The sequence below is a fragment of the Barbus barbus genome (assembly GCF_936440315.1).
Source record: "Barbus barbus genome assembly, chromosome: 16".
NCBI lineage: Eukaryota > Metazoa > Chordata > Actinopteri > Cypriniformes > Cyprinidae > Barbus > Barbus barbus.
The window spans coordinates 13,399,270-13,418,424 of record NC_136744.1 but is presented as its reverse complement, the minus strand read 5'-3'; the positions used below and the strand labels follow the sequence as shown (position 1 = coordinate 13,418,424).

Here is a 19,155-nt window from a genome sequence, read left to right as displayed (position 1 = left end):
TAAACACTCACGAGAATGAACGAGCAGAACTCCCGCGGCGAATAGAACGGCTTGCAGTTAATGAAGAGCGTTTCTAGATCTGAGCAGCACATCTTCTTTAAAACAGTTACATCTGTACACCACCTCTCATTGATGTAAAAGCATGTCCCGCCGCCGCGCGATTTCCCCGTTGATTCTGTGTCCCGATCTGCTCTTATCAGCTGGTAATTAGGCAGATGGATCGCGCTGTCCGGTATGTCGCCATTCAACCAGGTTTCCGTGAAACATAGAGCAGCAGAGTTAGAAAAGTCCTTGTTTGTCCGGGAGAGCAGAAGGAGTTCGTCCGTTTTGTTGGGTAGAGAGCGGAGATTCGCCAGATGGATGCTAGGCAACGCCGTTCTAAATCCGCGCTGACGAAGTTTCACGAGCGCGCCGGCTCTCTTTCCCCGTCTGCGCCTCCTGAAGCGTTTGACCAGAGCTACAGCTCCGCCAACTACAATGTCCAGCAAAACGTCCGAAAAATCAAAAACCGGTAGAAGATTTTGTGGTGTGTTCTGCCGAATGTTCAGTAGATCATCCCTGGTAAAGCTGATCTTATTTGAAAAACAAAAAACAGGAAAAACAAACAAAAACAATACAAACACCGAGGAGCAACGCACAATAGCTGCCATCAGCGGCGCCATTTTGTTTCAGTCCTCACTTCAGTCCTCACTAATGTGCCAATACATAACTAGACAGTTTGAAATCACTGGGGTTTGGTAGATTAACATCTCTCCCAGTCCTCCCTTACGTAAGCTGTACAATAACCACAGTGTGTTATATAAAATGCATTTGATTTCTCAGCTGTTGCAGTTAACTCCACAAATAAGATCCTGTGTTCCTGTCCATTCGCTGATTGCTTTAGCTACATGACCGAATTATTTTCCTTTTCAATATCTGAGGCCACTCACATCGATTGCTTATGAGAATCCAATACATAATTCTCCCAACTAAACCTATCTAAATCTTAATCCACACTCCATCTCCATCTAAAAATCGACCATCTGATAAAAGAAAATGTCATTTTATGATTGATTTGTAAATGTCAGATGTTATCACAGTGAATTATTTTTCAAGAAGTTGCGTGCTTTAAAAGTTCAGGCGACAAAATGTGTTTACTTAGTTCGAATGAGTTTTGGACTTGCACTTTTCTTTTTCTTGGAGGACACACTATTATCGACTGCAAAAACAGAGGCAGGTATATAGCGAGGCAATTACGCACACACATACAATCATTACATGTGGACCTTCTCTGTCAGGCTACGCAGCTGTGTTCGTTTGTGCCAGGGTGCACAGCCGGTGATCATGAAAGCTGACTAATACATCCATGAGACATTTCCAACCGCCGTAAATGTGCTTTTATTTCTGGATGGAAGAAAGGGGCATTAGAATAGATGGAGAGGAGTGGATCAGGAGGTGTGTGTGCGCAGGTGGAAGTGAGGGGGTTGGTCAGCCCTTAAGTGATTTACTGGCATTTGCTTTTTGCAGTGAAAGTGCATGACGATCAAAAACTGAAAGAAAGAAAGTGTTGAGAAAAGCTGATTTTTCTTGCCAGAGGGACTGGCCATTAAGCGAGCCAAGCTAGTGGTTGGAGCTGGTAACTTATTGAAGTGCTCTCGACTTCTCCCCGCTTCTAAATTCAGCCATTTACTGTAAACATCATGCTGGGTTGAGAACGGTCACACAAACTGAGAAAATCACTATTAGTAAATGCATTCCAGTCCTTAAGGCAAAACACCCCAGGGTGAATAGGGTAAAAAAAAATTACTGAACATCTGAACATTGGATGAAACCAGGTTCAAAATGTTTAGTTTCATTTTGTTGACCTATTATACTATATAGTTTTATAAGTAGTTTTATAAATCAGGCAAATTATATATAAACAAACCCCTCTATATAACCATCAAAATATAGAAAGGAGTAAAATTGTAAAGCTAAGTGTGTAAGGGCTACCGAAGGGAAGAAAGTCTTTAAAGATATGTATTGTCATAACACATTGGGCCTCGAATGTACGACAGAAATGTACGACAGAAATGTGGGCATACGGTCGTTTCAACACAACACTTGGAATTGATCAATATGGACGTGAGCGGTGGCTACGATCAAATCGCACGTCTGGTCTCAGCTTGTGTACACAAGTTTTTTTAGCCTGAACTTGCGCGCAGCATATAAATCTCATGGAGAATTGTAGAATGACAGCATTTTGATCATTTAGGTTATTTTCCTGACCGACAATCGAAGCTTATTAGTCGATCACTGACCAGTAGGATTAGAATGTCTTTTTTTTTTTCAGGGCTTTAGCTTTATATGCGCGAATAGCAGCGTAAACCACAGACCATGAGGATTCACACATCATCGCATCACACACCTGCAGCGCTTCTGTGAAAGGAGAAAAACCGATATTAAGTTTATAAAAGGAATAACATAAATAGGACTACACGAAATATATAATAGGCTATATGCCTAATATAATTAACACAAAAAGGAAAAAACTGCAACAAGTATAGACTACGCTTGTTATTGTGACACTCTTAATGCATTGTATTTCTTTTCTTTATATCTTTGATTTAATCCATCTGATCGCACAGGTACCTCACACACACAAACAACATTAGCTCTAGTGTAGCCTGACATTTCAGCCATTCATCATCAAACTAAAATGCAGTCAACCAAACATAAAAGTTTATTTACACTCTTTATTTTAAAAGGCCCGCTGAAAAATCAACGTGTAGCCCCCAACAAACATTTTTGCGCATGTGAAGGATTTTACACGGATATTAGAACATGTGTGATGTATAAAGCCTTATTTAGGCTACATAATGAATAATAGTTTAGCAATCAAATGTTACAAATATGGCAAAAATGGAAACATTTGGATTCTTGTGGAATGAGACAGGCTCGTGCAGTTTCAGTTTTGCTTGTATGAGCCAAAAATTAAATTCTGTAATTAATTATCCTCATTCCAAATCCGTAAGACCTTCGTTCATCTTCAGAACACAAATTAAGATATTTTTGATGAAGTCCGAGAGCTTTCTGATCCTGCACAGACAGCCAGGAAACTACCATGTTCAAGGCACAAACAATTTAGTAAAGACATTGTTAAAATAGTCCTTGTGACATCAGTGGTTCAACCATATTTTATTTTAATTCACAAAAGTTTTCTTGTAGCTTCATAAAGTTACGGTTGAATCACTACTTTTTTATTTAGTGACTATTTTAGTGATGCCTTTACTTCATTTCTGTGCTTTGAACATGGCAATTCCTTGCTGGTTTCCTTGCTGTCTATGCAGGGTCAGAAAGCTCTCAGATTTCATAAAAAATATTTTAATTGGTGTTCAGATGATGAACGAAAGTCTTACAGGTTTGGAGCAACATGAAGGTGAGTAATTTATGACAGAATTTTAATTTTTGGGTGAACTATCCCTGTAAGAGGCCCAAGGACAGTTGAACATTGGCTACACAGTCCTAGCAGCTTGGCAGACACAGACACATTCTTTCTGATGGTTTATTGTCTTGTCATTTAAAAAAATAAAAACCCTGATAAGCACCGAGTTTCTCATGATGTCTTTACCTACAGTCAGCATATTTTTCTGCATCTCACTCCAGCTTCTGGCTAATAACCCTGACTTTGCCACCTCCATTAAAGAGCTCTTTGAGGATATAAAAGAACATGGGTATGCTAGCAAGCAGATTCCAAGCTCTCGCCTTTTTCCTGACCTTATAGATTTTAGATATCTACAGAACAGATTTAACGAACTGAAAATGGTGATTGATGGTCAGGCTTAGGAGTTTAGGCCCAAAGTCCACTAAAGCAAAGCCCGTTGGTCTATGAATGAGCACACGTCTCTGTTAGTGCCAGACCTCTGGCTCGTAGGGCTTTGTCAGCTGCTCTCACAGTAGCTACACCACCATGCTTTATATTGTAGATGGATGAAGAGAACATGAACTGTATCATACTGTCTTTTTTATAATTAATTTATATTGATCAAGCTGTAATTTACCACACAGATTGGAAACACACATTCTCCAATCACATATAGACAAAACACATTAAAAAATAAAATAGTTAGGCTACCAAAACAAAATGTGGAAGTTTGTGGAACACTGTGCCAGACATCAGGGATGACGGAAGCAGATTCCATTACCATAATTTCTCTTTTTACTAGAAAAAATCCAGGACCAATATCCAAGACCAAACCCCTCAATACTACATGTATTGATTTAATTTTGCATTAGCATCCAATTATCCTAAAATTCTTTCTTATACATCTAATTTACATTTAGCTGCTGCCCAGTGCAATGCAGAGGAACAGTTTGGCAGGAAAAACACCCTAGAAAAGTTTCCTGAAGGCAGATGCACTTTCATGAAACTTTAAATCTGTCAGAAAATATGTTTGCTAAAGCATTAGAATGCAGCTGCACTTGCAAATGCCTTGTGCACGTCAAAAGAAAGGAGCTAATAGCAAATTAAGCAATTTTGTTTCTTGTTTTTTTTTTGTCATGTTGTTGACTTAATGGCGAATAATTTACATGACCAGTTGCAGACTATGGATGTCATTCAGAAGGTCATTTTTCCTCCTCGACTGTAGCTACAGAATGATCTCAAATTGCACAAACTCGTGTGCATAGCTCCATAAAAGTTGATTGTTGACAGTATGTCAACAATGAAGAACTTCAAATATTAAATTAAAATAAAAAAATAATAAATAGAGACCAAACATATGGAAATACGGATGAAACTATGGTTGATCTATAAAACATTGTACTACTCAATTACTAAGCAAGGGTTTTTCAGACTTTCTGATGCCAAAGACCAAAAATTGTTTGGGAAAAACCCCCCCAAAAAACGACATCTGCCTTGTTTTTCTTTTGAACGATCACTGTATTTGGCTCTATCCACCACTGTTAGATGTATAAACTGAAGAGAAACTAGATTATGGCTATCAACAGATCAAAATTAATACAATTAATCTTGTAATTTTCTTTAGAAAGAGGGATGAAACCTTACAAATGTCAATCCGACAGACACCTGTCTCAGACAGCGTCACACCTAATCTTATATATTGTAAGTACTCATGTAAAAATATAACAGACATTAGAAATATGTTGAAACTGTAGTTCAGAAGCACAGAGAGCATCTGGAGCGATCTGACAGAAGAGCTCATGAAAAGCATTTTACTGTTAGTGTAAAAGTGTCCACCACTACACCATAATTGTACAAAGATCAGAGGCTAAGTGATTATTGAGTGCATGTGCTTTTTAAAGTTCAATACCACCTTTGAGGACCAAGAACAGAATCAGCTTGAATCAGAGGCTCTGTGAGGCCTGCACATAAAAGCACAGGGAGCAGTTAAAGGCAAATACAACAATTCTCTGAGGAGAATATTAAAAGCTGGGATGAGGAGAGGACACTGCTAACCTCAGCACTGGTCAGTGAACAACATGCTGTTGCAACGAGGGAAAGAAAAAACAGGTTTGTTTGTGGTTGAATGCATGGGAAAGATTAAAAATAGATGCTCCTCTACCTATCCAAGGAATATTCAAAGAATTATAAAAGGTTTATGAGTATGATATCTGACTTCTTGAACTGTACGTGTGTCACAAACACATGGCAGAGTGAGAGAGAGCATGAAGCTCTGCATATGGTACATTAACATATTCATGACAGAACCTAATGACTGCAATAAGATATTAGTTGAATATTATGCATACCTACAATATTCAAATGAGCTTCATATTTATAATCAGTCACATGCAGAGATGTGGCTCACCTTTTTCTTTTGAGCTGGAAAAAAACTAATCTCATCCTTGTATGACATGATGCTAAATCATACACACTCACAATATACATCTGGCATCAAATCAAGCCACAATGTCAAGTTTTGGTGATCTAAAGCTTTGCTTCTGCAGTTTATATTGTTGTCACACCCCTTGGACTGTTTGTTGTGTTTCCTTCCTCATGTACCCATATTTGGTCGTTCCTGTTCCTGATGTGGATTACCTTTATGTGGATGTATTAAAGACTCCGCCTCCAGCCTCTGAGACCTGGATTCCGCCTCGGCCCTTCAACCCAGCGGTTCCACCATGGCTTCTAGCTCCCTCCTCTCCGCCGTAGCCCATCAGTCCACCAGCTCCGCTGGGCTCCCTCGTCCCTCCGGCTCCGCCTTGGTCTGTCGTCAACCATCTGTCGCCTCGGGACTACACCTCGTCCCTCTGGCTCTGTCAGGCTCCACCTCGGCCCTCTGTCGCTCCGGCTCCACCGCGGCCTTCTGGATCCCCGCCTCAGCCGCCATCGCCATCTGCTCCGCCTTGGCCCTCCAGATCCTTGGTGTTGCCCTGGCTCATCAGCTCTCTGTCTCGGGCTCCTCCACCACCTGCTCCACCGCCGTTGGTCGGCCCCCTGGAGTCGTCAACCCTTCCTCCTCCCTGGCTCCTCCCTCCGTCAGTACCACCCTGGACTCTGTGGGTCATCCTCTTCCTGGTCATCCGGCCACCTCCTGAACCTCCTTCAATCATCTTTTTCCATCCCACATCCATTCCTTTGTCCTCCTCCTAAGTAACCCTCCGTCCCTCCCTTTGTTGTTCCTGCGGTGTGGGGCCGCGCCTTCCAGGAGGGGGGCAAACTCTCACACCCCATGGACTGTTTGTGTTTCCTTCCTCATGTGCCCATGTTTGGTCATTCCTGTTCCTGTCCTCGTTGTGTCATCATTAGTTAACTTCCATTCACCTGTGTCTTGTCAATTATCTTAATTTACTCCAGTATTTAAAGGTGCTGTATGTAAGGTTTTGACTCTACTAAAGCATAAAAATACCATAATATGCTTGCAGATATTTAAGAAACAAGCTAAATTAAAATACTTGTTTATCTGAAAAACAATGCTACAGTCCGTTATTCTCCTTTGAAAATGTGCATTCCGGCCCGGAATGTCGGTTTCTGTTTTGGTTTGTGAAACCCGCCCACTTTACACAATTGTATTTCGGCACCCTGGGTTGCCAGTTGGCAGAAAACACAGCGTATTTAATGTCATTCATCATCATGTGTGCTCGTTCCTGTTGGTGACGTTAATCTGGCAACCTGCGTGCGCGTCAAGTCTGAGGAGGAGGGGCTGGGTGAAAAAGTGCTTTCCTGTAGCTCAAATAGTAGAGCATGGTGCTAGCAATGCCAAGGTCATGGGTTCGATTCCCAGGGAAAGCAAGAGCTGATAAAATTTAAAAAATGTAACTTGAATGCAATGCAAGTCGCTTTGGATAAAAGTGTCTGCTAAATGCATAAATGTAAAATGTAAATGTAAAAAAACCCTCTCCAATATTTTGAATTTGGACTGCAATACCTAGTTCAACCGCTATATTCTACATACAGCACCTTTAAAGTCTAGTCTGTTCATTCTTCCCTTGTCCGGTCTACTAAGGTTACCTGTGTATGTATTCTGCCTATCTGATGTGGATTATCTTTATGTGGATGCATTAAAGACTGTTTACCATTATCTTCGTATTCGTGCGTTACTCCTACACCGCATAATGACAATTGTATTGACACTACTGCTGAAGCAAAAAGTTAAGTTTTAATAAATCGTATAAATTGTATAAATCTGTACAAAAAATGTGTGACACAAAATTAAATAGATTGGTGATTAACTAAAAAATAAAAGCTTTTTATTTTGTCTTTAATTTTTAAAAGTAATAGTTTTGTTTTGCATAGTAGTGCAAACACAAAATACAAAAAGAATATGTATTAATAAAAAACAGGTAATATCAGTATTTTAAATTAAATCTAGTATTTGTATTACTATTATCAAACTTGCGTATACAAACAAAATAAAGTAAATATGTGACCAGATTCACATCAGTGCAAGTTTTGCTCTTTTTCCTCCCATTCCTTCTCCACAAAAGGAACTATGAAGCATTCACTACATAGGTAATATGAATGTGAGAGCGAGTGAGAACAGACGCAGCATATGAAGTAATCTCTACTGTCATGGCCTTCTCGTATTCAGGAGCACTGAGCACTTAGATTTACCTATCCTCTTTCAACCCCATGAAAGCCAATCTGCTGTGATAAAGCTATCAACAGATACGGCACCACTGTGTTTCTGGCTAACCGTTTCAATTTTCCCTTTATCCAAAGAGACTCGCTCAGATGTCAAAGATGGACAGAGGCTGAGGTAGACCGCAAACTGTCTGTCAGAATGAGATTACCAAAGGCATTCTATTTAATGATGTTCACCGGACTAGGGAAAATAAGCGACGTGTGTGTAGAGAAAATCAAATCCCCCTCCATTCCCTGGCCCAGAATGGCTGCGACAAAAGGCCATACAACACAAAAAGCAATCCAGTCAGATATAAGTATATATCAGATATCAGAATAAGTATTGCGGCTTATTGTTAGAATATTATAAACACTTTTTGATTTGAAATTAATTGATTAAACATATATACATATATAAAAAGGGGTGAGAAGAGCATCCCATTGTGGATGTGGACTGAAAAATACTGGAAGGGTGAGGTACAGGACCACAGTGACAAATTAAATATATGTCTGTTCCAGTAGGATGGGCAAATCCCCCCCCATGCTCTGCCCCCTAACCAGCCCTCAGCTTTAAGCTGATGTCATCCTGAGACTGGGGCGTTAACCCTGGGGAGTAGAGCGAGGGCAGGAAATGCTTTCATCACTGGGGTAGCCTTTCCCAATCCGAGCAGCCTCCTTTGCACATCACTATCCTGATTCTCCTACTGTTACTTATTAATGAGTCTGAAAGACTGGGCTTATTTGATCTGGATTAGACCTGATAACCAGGTAATGTTAAACCATGAGCACAGAATCATGATTAATAGGAAGAGATACAAATAATGGCAAGCATTAGGGCAGAAACACGTGTTCAAACACTGCTGGGAATATGTGATTAATAATTTTGTTTTTGTATTTAATAGGCCTACATTACCGCACTGTTTATTAAAAAAATTGTCTGAAATTATCACGGAAATGAGTGAGGATATCATAATTGAAATGTGTGTGTGAATATTATAAAATACACAGATTTTTACTTTTTACTCATCTCACTCTTTTAAAAACTATAATTAAAAAATAAATGCAAAAAAGATTATAATATAATATAATATAATATAATATAATAGAGTGTTTGGAGTCTGTAAGATTGAAAGAAGTCTCATATGTTATTTTGATCAAGTATACAGTAAAACAGTAGCACTGTGTGAAACAGTATTAAAATGTCAAATCAAAATTGTTTCTATTTTAATATATTTTTAAACGTCATTTATTCCTGTGATGCAAAACTGAATTTTCAACAGTCATTACTCCAGTCTTCAGTCACATGATCCTTCAGAAATCAGTTTAATATGATGATTTAATGCTCAAGGAATATTTCTTATTATTATCAATGTTGAAAACTATGGAAGCCTGTTTCCGCCACTGAATAAAAAAAAAATAAAAAGAAAAGGTAATTGCGACTTTTTATCTCACAATTCTGAGTTTATATCCCGCTATTCTGACTTTATAACTCACAATTGTGAGTTTATATCATGCAATTCTGGGAAAAAAGTCAGAATTGCAAGTTTGTATCTCACAATTTTGACTTTATAACTTGCAATTGTGAGTTTATATTACACAATTAAAAAACAAAATCTGATTTGTGCGATAAAAAGCTGCAATAACCTTTTTTTTATTCAGTGGCAGAAACGGGCTTCCAAAGAAAACAGTTGTGCTGCTTCATATTTCTGTGCAAATCATGATATTTTCAGGATTCTTTAATAAATAGTTAAAAAACATCTATTTGAAATAGAAATCTTGTAACAAAAACATCTTTACTGTCACTTTTAATTTAATGCATCTTTGCTGAATAAAACCATGAATTTCTTATTAATTTTACTTTTTTTAATATAAAAAAAAAAAAAGAATTGAGACTAAGCATTTATGCATCTGCTTATTTGATTCAACTGGTGTGATGAACTCTTTCAGACTGAGCATGGGGTGAAATCTGTCATAAATGGAGAATTTCTGCCAGTGTCTGACATGAAAGAGATAAAGAGAGTGGAAGAGGAGTGAGTGACTGAAGAGAGTGACTGCAGGCAGCAGAAAAGTGAAGACTGAGGGTAATGAATGCGGCGAACAACTCCAACTGTGATAGCAATCACTCGTATGTCAGCAGCTCTCTTCAGCCACAGGGCCTACAGCGACACATCTCTCAGTCGCTTCTGCCTGCGTGTGTCTCTGCACATAGCCTGTGGACGGGTCACTACAGTCTTGACCTACACGATTAACCCACATGAAGTATGAGACTACATAAAATACTCTGTTGTATTAGACACTTCACGACCACGCGTAACCTTCACTGACAGGCTGAGCGCACATGGGCCACGAGACACAGAGAGAGTAATAAAAAGCACATTCAGAGCATTAGGCATTATGTCAATCTTTCAGTATCACTTTGTATGAACAAAATGAGCTTTTCATAAGCAAATACTGAAAGACACTGTGCTCTAGCTGAGAGCGGCAGCAGTTTCATCTCTTTCTCTAGTCGATAAAAGAGTCATTTAAAAGGAAGATGCAACATCTCTCACTGCGGCTGCTCTTTATGCACCAAATAGGCCAATAAATCAGAGGAATGGATGATTTTATTTTGAAAGTAGTTTGACTGGATGTCCATCAGATGTGATGAAGCTCAGCGCCGGAGAAGCGGTTCTTCTCAGGTTACTTAGATCAGTCTATAGATGACTGTGTTACTGGGCTCCTGATGAGAACAATTAAGGGCTCGTGTTACTATCTCATCTATATGTGGCTAAGGTAAAACTGCATTAATGGGAATGATTTACAGCCACAATCAATACACGGCTGATACTAACAGGCCACAGTGCAGTTGCACTCTCATGCAGGGCACAGCAGGATCTGACTGAGGGTTGCTGGGAAGACTGATGACTTTGTTGGCTTACTCAGCAGCCCGATTACAATCAGCACCACCTGTTCTGACCAAAACCTTCACATTTATTATCTCAAGTAGAGTGGAAATGGAAAAGTAAGGTAAACTTTTTGACGGATATACCATTTAAATGTTTGAGGTCAGTAAGAATTCCTATTTAAATAAAATAATTTAATTCAGCAAAAAGCATTACATTTATCAAAAAGATTTCAAATAAATGCTGTTCTTCTGAACTTTCTATTCAACAAAAAATCCTGAAAAAAATTATTATGGTTTTCACAAAAATATGAACAGCTGTTTTCAACTATGATAATGCTAAGAAATGTTACTTGAGCAGCAAATCATCATATTAGAATGATTTCTGAAGGATCATGTGACACTGAAGACTGGAGTAATGATGCTGAATATTCAGGTTTGCCATCACAGGAATAAACTAAATTTTAAAATAGATTAAAATATTTTTTTTTATAATATTTCACAATATTACTGTATTTTTTATCAAATCAATGCATTAAAAAAAATTACTTTATATACCCCAAACTTTTGAATGGTAGTGTATTTCCATTCCATGTCTTTAATACTGAAATCTAATGCAATAGAATATTTCAGAACTAGAAATATGTATATTCAACATATACACTGACATGACCTTTCAAGAATTCTTAAAGGCCTAAAATTCAGATATTTTCAGGCTGTGAAAAGGCACATCAGTTTATTAAAACAAACCCAAAGATATGAAGTTTCATGAGTTAAACCAGATTTCTCAGAATTATCTCAACTCAGAATGCAATGGACATTAAAAACCACAAGTATTTAAAAATAGTCTTCTTCGATGAGAATACTAGATAGAAAGAATGAAGAATGAAGATATTTTGTACAGTGCTTTTCTAAAGCATTCCAAAATAATTGAGCAAAAAGCGGACTCATGGATCATTAAACATATTATTTTTGCATAACACACTTCATAATGGTTTATGCTTTATGCCCTATTTAGACACGAGGGCTTAGAGAGCCTGACTTGAAATCAAAAACAAATTTCATGGATGATATTTACAGTAATTTGTTGTTGTGGTCCATTATGATGAAGGTATTGATGATCATGATGCTGTTTTGATCAAAGTCAGAAAATCTGAACAAAAATGTAATCATTTTACAACTTTAGCATTTACCATACATCAAAATAAAAAGCTCATCCGTCAACAGTTTGGCATGTAACAAGATGTTATATAGGCTTCAAAAAAAGGGTTGGAGATAAAAAAAATTGTAACTATTTAAAAACAAAATCCTTTTATGCATGTATTTCTACTAAGCCATTTTGTATAAAATAGTAACATTTTTGTATGCACTGTGTGCATATAAATAAATAGTCCAGGTTTTCATCCTTTTTGGGGGTTGGACAAAATTATGTCAACACCTATTATTACAGGGATTCATATGACTTGTGTAGGCAACAGTGAAAAACAAACATGGTGATTATCTGATTATCAAAGCCAACATGCATGAAAGCTGCAACTGCTAAAACTTCAATCATAGTCATCAATGCTAAAATGCAAAAAAGTATGATCATAAAATCTGGACAGTTGAAGCACCAAGATGAACTTCAACATCTGCCCTGGCCAGACAAATCACCTGAAATTAATATTATTAAACCACTGTGGGCAACTTTGGAGAGAAGACTGAGAAGCTGATTCCCTCCTTCAACATCTCTGACGCAACTGGCAGACGTTCTGATTGAAAAATAGACTATTTAAATGTTGAATCAATTATACAAAGGGTGGAAGCTGTGTTAAAGACAAACGGTGGTAAAACACCTTAATAATGAAGTACTGCCTATTTCCCTGGTGTTCATATTATTTTGTTAAACCTCTGTACCTGATCAATAAGAAAAGGCTGTTTTGGACTGGTCTAAATTAAACGTACAGCTAGCAGCTGATCTTACCTGTATTTTGATTGGCCATGAAAAGTTGCTGACATAAACATGGAAAGTGATGTTGGGATTTGCAAGGAAGGAGAATGTCTCACAGGAGAAGCTGTCTCTGTACTCTTTGATGTTAGTCTTGGACACTATGGGGAATTCCTCCCCGGAGATCGTACCCGCTGCAGGGACACAAAACACTGCATCAGCAAAGTGCACGTGAGCCAACAACAACGCCTGCATATAAAACCCTCTGAAAGATTAAATATGGCATAACATTCCGATCAACCCTTCAACTATAAAACATCTGAATAATGCATCTGAATAAAGCCATTGTTAGGAGCTCTACTTGAATACCAACAGGATCAATAGAGAAAGTATCATGAAAAAAGCCTAAAAACATCAAGCTTCTTTGCTGCTTCTCAAATCATTTGAACAGATTAAATGGTTAATAGTGAATACATGATCTATCATAATACAGTAAATCTCAAACCACAAATGAACACGAACATCAGTCAGTCTATACTGATGATTCCCAGTTGACCCATTCAGAGGCTGTTCCATTAAGTACGACAGAAAGAAAACTGATTTATTTTACTTATTAGCAATTCATCACAATTCAAAATGTGACTCTTCCATTAACCACTCTTTTGAGTTCAGTCTTAAATATTGCTATAAATATGCTCTTACACTTGTCCTAAAACAATGACTCTTACAGTCAAACACTATTCTAGTTACCATTGGGAGTGTGCTTTATCTGTGTTCATAGGGCAATCTATAACACTTCTCTACATATCTGCTTGTCATAGAGGTTTATTCAAACAGCAACAAAATGAAAAACTATTTTTCTTAGGCATTTGCCTGTGCAAGAGCACTGTCTGTTTATCTTAATTGAAATCAAAAAGCACTTTATGAATGCCCTGACAAACGGATTCATCGTATACCAGTAGGATATATTTTACAAAGTAACTATTTCTTTTGGGATTTCATTTTATTCTAATATACATGAAAACAATAGCATGAATACTTTACCTGTTGAGCCAATAGACCATGTTATGTTGAGGTTGAAATTGTTGGACGCATTAATTGACATATCAAGGTTCTTATTGGTCTGGAAAAAAAACAACATAAATAAATTTTAATATAAATAACTTCGATAAAGTATTTTTATCCATATTAAATGTGGACTTCTTTTTAACCATCATGTTGTGTTCCAGTCATCTTTTCCCAAAAATGTGTGTTAAAATTATTAAATTAGACTTAAACTTAACTTAAAAATGATCCTTTTTGTACTTTTGGGGGATTATTTTCCCAAATGTTTACCCCTATGATGCTCCCAGTCAAGAATGTTGGGTCTGCATAAATTGCTTAAAAATGTCTGATGCTGCATTATTCCCAAATATTGGATTCAATTTTTTTTGTCAATTATTTGCTTTAAAATCAAATTAGGTAAATAATTTTCATCACAGCACAAGGGTTAGCTACATTTAGAACAATGGGTTATAATATCACATTCTAATGCCTTTGAAATATCATTTAATTTTCATAATCATTTATTAAATTAAATCTGATTGTCTAAAAATCCTGCTCCACATAAAAGTGTTGTAACATCAACTCTCTGCCTGTGTTTGTGTTATGCCACATAATAATTCTGTGCTAAGTGTGCACAAGCTTGTCGCAGGAAAATCTCAAATTACTCCTGTATAGGACACAAATTTGGGTGCTGCAAAAATGCTTTTTGGGAATACACTAAGTTCAAAATCAAACACAAACCATTTTTTTTGTTTGTGAACACGATGCAAATTCACTGACCTCTTCTGGAGTCGCCATGAAGTTAATGGCCGTGTAGTGCTGATCTTCCTCTTGAAGCAGACTAAAAGTGAACTGGTAGTCTATCAGAAGATTATCTAGTGAGGTAGAGAAAAAAAACACATCAATTGTATTTGGCATTTATATGTCAAATTGTTTCAGCATAAAAATCATGAGATTTGTTAACATTATGAAAGTGATTGCTTGGCAAAAATTCTTCATGTTCACGTCATGTTGAAATCACAACATCATGGCAATCACAACTATTCTTCAAAGTAAAACACAAACTCTCGATGGGAGAGAGAAGCAGTTGTGATATGAAGGACTTTTTGACAGCTCACATCTGCACGAGCAACTAAAGGTCACCTTGTCCGATTCAATTGTGAAGACAGCATATGATTAAATAGCAACAGACAGAGGAAGGCTGAGGATTGATTTGATTGTCCAGCGGGTCAAAATTAATATAAACTCTGCCGAGGGAAGAAAACACTGAACTGTCATTGACATTGTTGCACAAAAAGATGAAAAAGCTTTCAATGGATTCTAGTTATCATTTATGACCTTTCTGAAATTGACAGAACCTTTTATAGATTAGGAACACTCAACAATGAGTAATTTAGGGGGGTTCCATAAAAAAATGTGTTTTTGTGATTATAGTTCAATTTATTGCTAATCTAACTCATCATGACTTTGAGAACACATCATCAACCCTTCAAACTTTCAACCTTAAATGAGCAATTGCAAACTAACTACACAAATCAAACCGTTTCTGACCCCACACTAATCCAAGAAAAACTTCCAGGCCTTGTTCACAAGATGTTTATCTCAACATATCCGTGCATGACGTAACAAATTCACATTAAACCATAGCAGATTGGGAGATGTTCACAGGAAGCGACCGAAACTAAAGAATATTAGCTTCAACAAACAGCAGTGTTCATTCCGCACCCACAGAGAGATGGAGAATTACCGCAGATCAGATCAAAGCGGCCGTCTTGAGCTTATTTCTTCCTCTGACCACTCAGTACCCTCCACTGTCACACAAATAGAGAGATTATTGTTGGTTCTCGTTCTCTTTCTCTCCTTATTCTTGCCCCAGGTACAGAGCAAAGCTATGCTCATCCCGTAAGGGTCTTTGGTTAGCTTCAGAGAGTTTTTTCATCCCATGAAGGGAAAATAAGAGTGGAAAATCTAAAAGGGTGATCAATAGGCTGTTTTGGGTTGTAGGATATACATGTAGTTATGTCTATGTGCTTGAGAGGACACTTAGAACTATTTATTTATTGCCCACTTATTGCCCAATGATATTAATATTTTTGAGTGTGCATCTGTGTTCGCTTGCATGACTGCATGTGTATGTGCGTGTGAGTGAATGTGTGTCAAGAGTTAATCAAGTACAATGCAAAGATTAAAGAACATAAATAACAATACTATAAAATATTTTACTGCTTCCAACATTTTTGCATTATGCGGTTACAATAAGCCAAATAATTGCACAAATTTAGCCAGTAAATCAAATTTTCCCTTGAGAGAAATCAGGGAGCACTAAATAATGTGGTTATTTTGTGGTAATTTAATCTAGAGAAATTGTATGAAAACATGTGCTGCTATTCTGTTTCAGAGGAATGAAATGATTAGCATATGAGGTTATTAACCTTTCTTGAACTCTGGAATATTTTCACCATCATCTAATAAAACAAAACATACATAAGAAGCCAAAAGAGGACATTCTGATTACAACCGACAACATCATTGTTGTCTTGTGACGTGCTCTGGTTATCAAATACACACATTTATTTACAATACATAATTCAATAAAGCTATTACAGGAATCTCAAATAACAGTCTAATCAAGCCAAAGTATATTTTCCCCTAAACATCCTGCAGAACACATTTCATTTCCAGGTTCAGAGGTCTGAAATGAAGCAATAACAGAAAGCCATCCTTGGCAAATGGGATCTAGGTATTTTATTTAATGTCTTCTACCATAAACGTTATCATCCTCAATTTTGGAACACCTTGCTGGCGGTAATGAGAACAGCGGAGAGTTAGGGACATCTGGAGTCATCTTTTTTAGAAGCAGGAAAGAAAATGGCACACTGCCCTTAAATAATAAGTTGAAGCTAAATATACACTGGTTCACATGGTCCTTGTGAATGCAATGAGCTGAAATTAATTTGTTACACTGTAGACAACCAGGTATGCATAAATATCAAAAAGCACATGATTTAGCAAACAATACCTGATAATACAAGGTCAGATGTTCTTTTTTACAAATTATTTAACGGGTATGCAGTATGCGTTTTTGCTCATGTGTATCAAAACAAAATATGATCTAAATTTGATACAATATGATCTAATATTATACAAATTTTTGAACTATTTTTGCATTAAGCACCGTGCATGCATGATATGCACATTTTCTGTTCTGCCAAATTGTGCAGTGCAAAACTTGAATGTGCTTAACTTGACTAATATATTTATAGTGTGACAAATAATCTGGACACACTATCAACCAATATCTCTATTATCACTGACTATCTGCAGGGACTTCATTTGAAAGCACTTATGATATTTTAAAGAGGCATATATAGACATTAGAGGTTCTGGATTGATTACATCATAGATGTATCTTCAAATCAATTTTCTCTCCATATCATCAGCGTGACCAAAATACCAAAATGAAGAAATGAAAATCCTAATTCATCCTCATGCACTGTAACATTGTCTTGATTGGAGAAGATATCTACATCTAAGGCTTAAAGCCAATACAATTATCTTAAGAAAATAAGATAGGCCCTTATATGTCCAAATAAAAGTGCCTTTGTGCACAAGCACAAGTGAAAGTATTTAGTAGTCTAGGCAGAATGCCTGATTAGTTTTTGATGAGGGGCCTGAGGGTGTCTAGTGTCTGTCTGGCTGGTGGGACACTCATTGGGTATGTGTTTAAAATCGTAGTCACATTGATGATACACTGATGATTATTACAATACATTTCAGGACCCGTATTCCTAAAGATTCTAAGAATCCTTTTAGCGATCTCCTAATTTAGCTTAAAATTTTCTAACTAGGAGTCTTAGCTTAAAAGTGATTCAGGACCAATCTGAGAGCAACTCTGAGCGAGGAAAAGACAAAAACACCCGTTATCTTAGTGAGGAGGCAAGGCTGACCCCGTTGCTTTTGAAGACTGTGATTGGTTGGTTGTCATTGGTTGGTAAATGATGGTGATTCATTCAGACTGTAGACTGTAGATTTGAAGGATCATCCATCCAGTGTGTGAAAGAATCGTTCAATGTGATTTTGTGAATCATTTAAAAAAGAACTGGCTCAAAAAACGATTTGTTCACAAATTGGAAAGCATGTTCGAGCAGGTCTTGGTTTGCTCAATTACAAGGATTTACAGTATATGATGTTTTATGTTTTGTTTAGTTTAGTTTTGTTTATTTCTGAATTTTAATGAAGCAACAATTACAATGTTACACTTTAGAATGTTGTAAAAGAAAAGGAAAATACTCTAATGGTGCTCTAAAATTACTGTAAGGAAATAAAAAAAATATTTATTACAGTCCAGCACTGCTCTGTACTATTAGAATTTGATATAACATTGTAAATCAGGGCCCGTATTCACAAAACATCTTAAGGCTAAAAGTAGCTCCTAACTCGCCGATTTAGGAGAAAATCTTAAAAATAGTGGGTGTGTCAGTCCTAAATTTAGGACTCCTAATTTTTCCTCTAAGAGTATTTCACAAAGCACTAAAACTAGCTCCTAAATCTGTGAAACGTTAGGAGTACTGAAGAGGACTCCTAAGTCACTAAGTCACAACTATCCTAAAATGGCTGTTGTCGGCAATCTGCCTCGGAATATAAACATTTTAGAAACATTTGATGATAATGAGCTTTTAAAAATGTATCTCCTTTATGGTTTGGAGGTTATCCCAACTCCAAATTTTAATTTGATTATATCCTTTTGATTAACCAGTTGGGCAAGAAGTTACAGCTGTTCTTGCGTCCAGTTTGGTTTTATTTACGTTTGCATGTCTTACTATCAGCCATGATTTTTCTACTCTGTTAATTAAAAGGCGGTTTATATGCATCCACTACGAGAAGCATACATGTAAGAGACTGACAATTAGCCAAGGGCGGTTCTAGACCCTTTGTTAATCAAACAACAAAAGAAGAACATGAGAATCACTCACTAAGTAACTTCTGTAACTTTAATAGGTAATTGTAATTGTTTTCATAAGCACAGTAAAATACTGTTTATTTAGGTCATTTGTATCTCTGAGGGCTAAGCCCCCCTAAAGATGAAATCCTAGAACCACCCCTGCAAATTAGCTGAACATATATTTGTTTAATTAGTGACACTTAGACTGCATGTTAAAATCTTTATTTGAATGTGGCAATTAACATAATTTTTTAAACCTTTATTTTGATATGGCAACTTAATATCGTGCGCTACAATATTTCTATGAATAAATCTCT

At 37.0% G+C, this 19,155-nt stretch overlaps 1 protein-coding gene across 1 annotated transcript in view; it reads right to left on the bottom strand.

Moving 5' to 3' along the window:
- The window catches only part of LOC306882266 (attractin-like protein 1), a 268,000-nt gene that overhangs the window by 112,462 nt on the left and 136,383 nt on the right, over nt 1–19,155 (bottom strand). The window contains exons 23-25 of the mRNA XM_079436781.1: nt 14,677–14,771; nt 13,897–13,975; nt 12,889–13,046 (exon numbers count right to left, since the gene is read on the bottom strand). Of these exons, the coding sequence (XP_079292907.1) occupies nt 12,889–13,046; nt 13,897–13,975; nt 14,677–14,771 (332 nt within the window). The remainder of the gene's footprint in view (nt 1–12,888; nt 13,047–13,896; nt 13,976–14,676; nt 14,772–19,155) is intronic.